This window comes from Physeter macrocephalus, chromosome 18 (assembly GCF_002837175.3).
Source record: "Physeter macrocephalus isolate SW-GA chromosome 18, ASM283717v5, whole genome shotgun sequence".
NCBI classification, from domain to species: domain Eukaryota; kingdom Metazoa; phylum Chordata; class Mammalia; order Artiodactyla; family Physeteridae; genus Physeter; species Physeter macrocephalus.
Genome location: NC_041231.1, coordinates 9,650,213 through 9,657,457, shown reverse-complemented (window position 1 = coordinate 9,657,457; position 7,245 = coordinate 9,650,213). Strand labels below are relative to the sequence as shown.

General features: G+C 50.5%; 1 protein-coding gene across 4 annotated transcripts in view; it reads right to left on the bottom strand.

Moving 5' to 3' along the window:
• Positions 1-513: 513 nt before the first annotated feature.
• The window catches only part of TAMM41 (TAM41 mitochondrial translocator assembly and maintenance homolog), a 56,223-nt gene continuing 49,491 nt past the window's right edge, over positions 514-7,245 (bottom strand). For all 4 annotated transcript variants that reach the window (XM_007100178.4, XM_028479108.2, XM_028479109.2 and 1 more), the window contains one exon: positions 514-649. In XM_007100178.4, the coding sequence (XP_007100240.2) occupies positions 573-649 (77 nt within the window). In that variant the 3' untranslated portion in view covers positions 514-572. The remainder of the gene's footprint in view (positions 650-7,245) is intronic.

Genomic DNA, 7,245 nt, shown 5'->3' with positions numbered 1-7,245 from the left:
TGCTTTGCAGTTCTTTGAGCTGATGAGTCCTTTGTCGTTTCCCGCTCCCCAAACACTCCTGTTACATGGGAAAGCTCTGCACCGGTCTGTTGCAGGTTCCTCACTTGAGTCACTGCCACACACCCTCATGGAGAACAAGGAGAAATGTTATAAACACCCGGATCCAGGAAGATGCTGACTGGAGCTCTCACTGGAGAAAACCGGGTGAGCGGATGGAGCCGAGGCAGACAGAGCCAAAGCTCCCGCCCTAGCACGGGGCTGCCGGTCCACAGCGCATGCACCACAGCTTAGACCTCCGACCCTCGTTGCCAAACAGACCACAGCCGAAGCTCTCAGGAAAGCAGGGCCCAGATGGTGCTGTGTGTAAAGAGGACTCTTCTCATGCTGAGTCCTCAAAGGTATTGGATCCCCCCGGATTAATGTCTGACGCATACATTTCCAAAATCCAGTTCAGTATCATGCAAACCGAGACGTCTTCAAATTCAACCAAATAGGTCAGAGTAACAGACGCTGTTCTGTTAAAAAGGATCATTTTATTCAGCTACACATAACATAGATAAAAGCAAGCAAAATCAGGATGTTTTTCTCAGCCATCCTTTCCACATTTTATGCAGTTTTAGAGAACTATAAATCACTGATTTCTTCAGGCCTAAAAGAGAAAAGAAGAGAGAGTAAGAACACTGAGGCTTACTGAGTGGATGCTCAGTGGAGGTCCTGTGGTATTCAGATCAGACTCATCTTTGGAGAACAGCGATGGGCTGACTGGGGATCCAGGAGAGCCTGGGGCCCTGACAGGGTCCAGGAGACCCTGGGGGCCATCGTGATCAACGTGCGGGAAAAGATGGATTTCCGCATCTGCTGAAGCAGTGATACGGATGCCAAAGGCACCCAAGCTTCTGGGGTAAGGGAGTCCTTTCAGATAGGAGCATGCTGCAACCTTTGAATTTAGCAGCTCTTTGAAAAAGGAGGAGAAAGGAAGGCAAAAACAAGACGCCGTACGTAAGTGAGCGTCCTTGGCCCTCGATGCCTCCCCTGATGCCTCCCAACTACCCCCAGCACACTGCTGCCATGTCCCTGCATGTGACGCCGGTCTGCCCGTGGTGAAGGGCGTTCCCATCACGCCCTGCCCGGTAGACGCCGAGATCCCGTTCAGATTTTTCCTCTGGAAGCACCGGGCTCCCCGGCCGATTCAGACACTGTTACTCCTGGTCCCACGGCGCCTGTGCTGACGCCCAGCTCAGCACTCACCACACTGCACAGTGCTCTCCTGTCCCTCCGCCTACCCCGGGAGCTCCTTGAGGACAGGGACCTTGTCCTATTCATCCCGGGTTCCCCATCACCTGGTGCAGCACCCGGCACACAGCAGGTGCTCAGTAAACACCTGCAGTGATGGAACAGATGCACCTTGTTCAGACACCTGCCCTTCCAGCACCCCATCTACTGAGTCACAAGTGCCTGATGAAACGAGAGGAGAGGCTCTCGGGGGGTTTACGGAAAAGAAGTCCGACGGCATGGACTAAGCGGGCTGCTGCTGTCTGTCAGACCTCACAGGATCCTATTTGCAGACGGTGCTATGGGCTTGACCTTCTTTGTGCTGAGGATGAGATCATTCAGTCTGTGTTTCAGGGTGTGGCCCAAAGATCCGAACAGTCTTTTTCACCCTGGGATCCAGACCGTGGTCTGCGCTGCGGGTGTGACATGTAGTGTGGGCACTGCTCACGAGGTACAACAGGACCGGTTCCGGAGGCTCTGAGCCTGGCGTGTAAGCACTCAAAAATACCTGATCATGTTACCTGTAGGCCGCCTCATGCACTTAGGACCTTTTACGAGGCCACTGCAGGCAGCGGCAGGTAAAAAGGCAGGGTACCGATAAAGTCGTTAGTGAATGCTTCTAGAAGCTGTGGCCTCGCTTGTCCACTGACTCCTGCAAACCGAGACTCGTCGAGAAACTCAGAGCTCCTTTTCCTGCCTCCACCCCTTTTAATTTTCTCCCTGGAGCAACCACTCTGGTAAACCTCACCCACTCGAGCACTGGGACTGGAATCTTATTACGTAAGGTGCTTTTCAAAATTCCAGGCAGAACCGATCAAGACACCAAGGTAGCTGCACACAGTAAGGCTCAACGCAGCAACCCCAGGGCACTGAGTCACAGCGAGAGGAAGAGGCATCGACCATGATGAGTCCCAGCTCAGCTTCACAAACCTTCCTCACAGACTCCGGGGAGCTTAACATTTAAGGTAAATACACCACAGTCCACGAGCGGCATCGTGGAGCCATTTTTTGCTGCTAGTGGATAGAAACCTCCCTTAATTAAAAAGTCTCTCCCTTCGACAGCTCTGCCAGAGACATATTCTCAGGATGGCTGCAGCAGGGGACAGATCTGGGAAGGGCGCTGGAATGGGAGTCAGGAGAGCGGGATGTTAGCCCCCGCTGGGGACAGGGAGACGCCCCATCTCTGGGCATCGACTTCCTCATCTGCAAACTGACAGGTTTCACTAGGTTACGGGTTCTCCAACGAGGGGCCCACAGACAGGCCTCAGTCCGAGAACTCCCTGAAGCTGCAGGGAGGTTTGCTGAGTGTGCGCACGTGTGCCCGTCTGTGCAGAGGGCCCAGAGTTTTAGTCAGAGTCTCACTGGGAGCCAGGATTTTCAAAAGGTTAAGAACCAAGAGATTAGAAGGAAGGATCCTGTCTTAATATTATGGTTGCAACAAAGGTGGAGGACTAAACTTCATGAACTTGGAGCAGGCAATACTTCCTCAACAGGACACAGAAAGCTGCGAATCTTACAGGACAAAACTGATAAACTGGACTAAGTAAGATTAAGAACTTCTCATCAAAAGACACCATTAAGAGAGTGAGACGACAAGCCCTAGAGCGGGGGGCTTTTGCATTCCCCTTGTCCACCGAAGGACCCGTATCCACACTAAACAGAGATTTCAGTGTAAAAACAAAAAAAGGGGCAGACAATTCAAAAGAAAAATGTGTGCAAGTAGAATAGGCGCTTCAGCAAAGAGGACATCCACGCAAGCATGCGAACAAATGCTCAACTTTACGGGTCATCAGGAAGGTGTACGTTAAAACTCGCAATATGATACGTCTACTCACCTACCAGAGGGCCTACAAAGAGAAAGACCTACTATCAAGCACTGGTCACGGAGGTACTGCAGCAGGAACTCTGCTGCTTGGAGTGTAACCTAGACACTTGTTAGGTAGTATCTACCACAGCTGGACATGCACACACTTTATGATACAGTAATTCCCCCCATAACTAAAGGCCTAACAGAAATGCACGCCTACGCTCACTCGACAGGTACCAAAACGTGCACAGCGGGACTCTCTGAAATAGCCCCAAACTGGAAACAACCCGGGAAATCACCTCCAGTAGAACGGATGGACTGCGCTCTAGTCAGACGATGGATGAGTTGCAGTGAGAGTAAAGGGACCGCTCCCAGCACCACGAGGGATCTCGCTGCTGTTACGAGGGGTGAAAGACGTGAGAGAGCACGCATTCATACAAAGTTCCAAAATGGGCAAAACAGAAGCATGGCATGAGAGGTCAGGACAGGAGGTACTCTCGGAGGAGCAGTGGCTGGATGGGGCACAGTGGGGTTCTGGGGGAACTGGCCCTATTCTAGCTCTTCATCTGGGCACTGGGTTCACGGGTCTGTTCACTTCGTGAAAATTCACCAAATTTATGACTTGTGTACTTTTCTGTATATATGGAGACTTTCCCTACTACCAGAAAATGCAGAATCTTCCATTTATTCAGCCACTGAAATACACTGAACAGGCATATTCTTGGGCACCAACACATACGGGACATGGAGCTAGTCGTTGGGGACACTGGTATGAACAACAGTCCTGGTCTCTGCCCTCACAGAGTTTACAATCCACAGACTTCTACCTGGCCGACACTGAGCTTTTGTTTGGTTTCTGCTTCCTTTCTAAAGAAGAGGGTGGTGATTTAGGAAGTCTGCATCTAGAATGCGTCTTGAAGGAAGACAGCCTGCTAAGAGAGAAACTGTACTCTGAGGACCATCATTGTTGACTGTGCTCCTTCCCCAGTGGATAAAGGTGCAAACATCTCCTTAGTGACATCCTGTTTAGGCAGGTCCTAATTTACCTAGAGCTCGTCGTTATGAACACTGATTAGTATCCAAAGTCAGGATTTTGTTTTGGAAGCAAACGGAAATCTACTCTAATATATGGCTCCTAAGGTTTTTCTTCTGTTGATTTCCAGCATGTTTCATGTTACCTACAGCAAAATCACTACATATGTAAGACCATGAATTCCCTTTGTGACCATAAACTGATAGGTCCAGTGACAGACAAAATTCTCCAGGAAACAACGTGAGGCAGAGATGAGACCAGGTTGCGAGAGGTCTCTACCTTCCCATAATCCTATATTTCAGATTTTTAGGAGAGAAAATCAGCGAGCCCCAAACATTCTTCCAATTAATTTCCAACCACAGTTAGCTACATCTACAAAGAAAATCTTTTCTGAGGCAGTTTTATTTTTAAAACTTTCAGGTTTAAATGATAAATACATCACCAGAAAAACCTTTATTATCATGTGTTCTTCTTATTGAACCATGTAGGTACCAAAAAATGGGGATAAAATGTTTCAGTTATAAGAGATGAGAAGGAGAGGATAATCAATGATCCATTCTATCACTTTCAAGAAGGGGCTGGTAAGGCCCGACCGAGGCATGCCGGGATCTTTTTAGGAACAAGACTAAACCTGTCCTGTTAAAGTTGAATCCTCTGAAGCTACAGAGGTAAATAGGTATTTGACCCCAAAGTTAATTCTGATTGACCAGAAAGTCAGGTGGGGAAAAATAAAGCAACATTTCAAAGCTTAAACTTGTCATCCTCCCCCACATTCCCTCACCTCCAGGAAGGGCACCTCTGTCTCTGCTCCCCAAGCCAGAAACCTGGGAGCTTCTCTGACTCCTCTCTGCTTCACTGCCCAAATCCCTCCCATCAGCAAGACCTGGGGATGCGCCTTCCAAGCACTGCCTGCATCTCTCCTCTGCCTCTCCTGCAAAACCCTGAGTCAGGGCGGCCAGGCCTCCTCGCCTGGCGGGCTGCAGCCGCCGTAGCTGCTCAGTTTCCCGAGCAACAGCGTCATCTCCCTCCAAGCTGCTCTCTATCCTCTCACCACAGCAGTCTTTCGACCATCCTTCAGTGGCTTCCCTCTCCCCTCAGTGAAACTCTGGATTCCCCTTCAGGCTTTTACAGGTCTTCCCCTGTCGGGCTCCTGCTTGCTTCTCAGTCTAACTGCTAAGCCCCTGACCCATTCCTCCCCAAGCTCCCCCGCCCCCGCCGTCCCCCGAAGATGCAAAGAGTTCCATTCCTCTCTGCTCATTCACGTTAGACACATAAACGGCTGCGGCCGATCAGAACCTGATGCTTGCCTGGCCGGGCTGAGCCGCGATGCCGTGTGCCGCTGCCCTGCAGGGCGCTGCAGGCGAGGACCGACCAGGAGGTTAAACAGTCTCCTGCTCTCCCGAGCTGCCTGGCTGCAGCTGCTGCCCCGAGACCCTGATAAGAGCCGGGCTGCTCCATTAACATAACAGCCTAAGACGTCAGTGTTATCTTCCCAATAACCAACTCCCAGGCTAAAGGGAAAGACAGTGTTTGGTTTTGGAAGTAGTTCTGTACTCACCTTGGAACATGGGTATATCTGACGGTAGGGGAATTTCAGGGAACTAACACAGACAGAGTGTCGGACCACATGAGGACACCTGCCGTGTCACCCAACACAGTTCATCAGAAAGGGCAACCCTTCGGGCTGACATACAGCCTGGCTTCCGTCTCTTCCAGGAAGAGACTGACGCTTAGAGCTAGACTCACTCAAGTTTATAAAGCACCTACTAGGTACTGGGTACATACTGGACACTCTCACAGCATGCCACGAGTTGGGTATTAGTATCCCCTCCATTTCAAGGAAGAAGGGCTGTTAACATACCAAGGTTACAGAGCGAAGACGTGAACTACAACGTTGAGCCAAGGCCTTCTTATCACAATCTTAGCTTCGCTCTCTCTGAATTTAACAATATTTGAATATAAAAGTTATTCACTAGCTAAGGAGACCCTTCCTTTTTACCCCCACTACGAGCGGCTGGTTGCAGAGGGGAGGAGTGATAAGGGCTACAAAGGAGGAAAAGTGCAACCAAATAACCTGGGGTTTTCTCACCCTGCAGGTGATACATCAGCTGGCTGAAAACCTGACCACAGGCAGAACTTGGGAGATTTCAGGAAGATGCAGCCAGCACAAGCCAGGCAGAACAACAGCAATTATGACCACATCCAGAGGACTTCTAAAGAGCAGCGCACAGGAGGAGAGAGGTTCTGAAGCTTGCGGTGAAGTTAGAGCACAGAGAAAGAGTAAACCAGCCACTCAGGGCCTACAGTTGCTAGTTTACTCCAGCTGGAGACCTAGTGACGGGGCTACTGCTAGTTGAATAGGAAAATGCAAGGAGACATGTTCTAAAGAGACGTCAGGAAGGTTTTAGGTAATGATACCAAAGAGGAAAGACCAGGCACAGTGCTGGTGCCCTTATATGTCCTAAGATATAATTTTCACAACCCAGTGAGGCAGACATAATTATCCCTAGGAAATTAAAACTAAGAAAAATTAGGTAACTTACCCAAGTCACAGTAGTTAAGCTGGAGTTCGAACCCTAATCTCTGAGGCTCACGAACCCCTGCCCTTGGCCTGGGCCACCTTCATCATAGCCCTCAACCACTATAAACCAGAGAAGCCAGAGCACAGGGTGAGCAAACCCACTGAATCTGAAGGAATGTGCATCACCTTCCACAATTCCTGCAACCTCAGGGCAGGCTGCCGACATTCGGTCACTCTGGTTCCACAATCCAAAGAGGCATCTTTAGAGGGGGAGGGAGAAAAGCAGTAAGCACTCAGAGGAGGCAGCACTGGGCACTCCACCGCCACGAGGAAATCTGGGCTGCGGGTTCCATGAGATGATACCCACTGCCCTCTGCTGGCAACCAGGAAGAACAAGAGGAAAGAAGACCAAAGATCCATTTCAGGTTGACGTGTCAAGAGATGATGAGGGAGGATGGGCTTCCCTGGTGGCGCAGTGGTTGAGAACCCGCCTGCCGATGCAGGGCACACGGGTTCGTGCCCCGGTCCGGGAGGATCCCACATGCCGCGGAGCAGCTAAGCCTGTGCGCCACAACTACTGAGCCTGCGCTCTAGAGCCCACGAGCCACAACT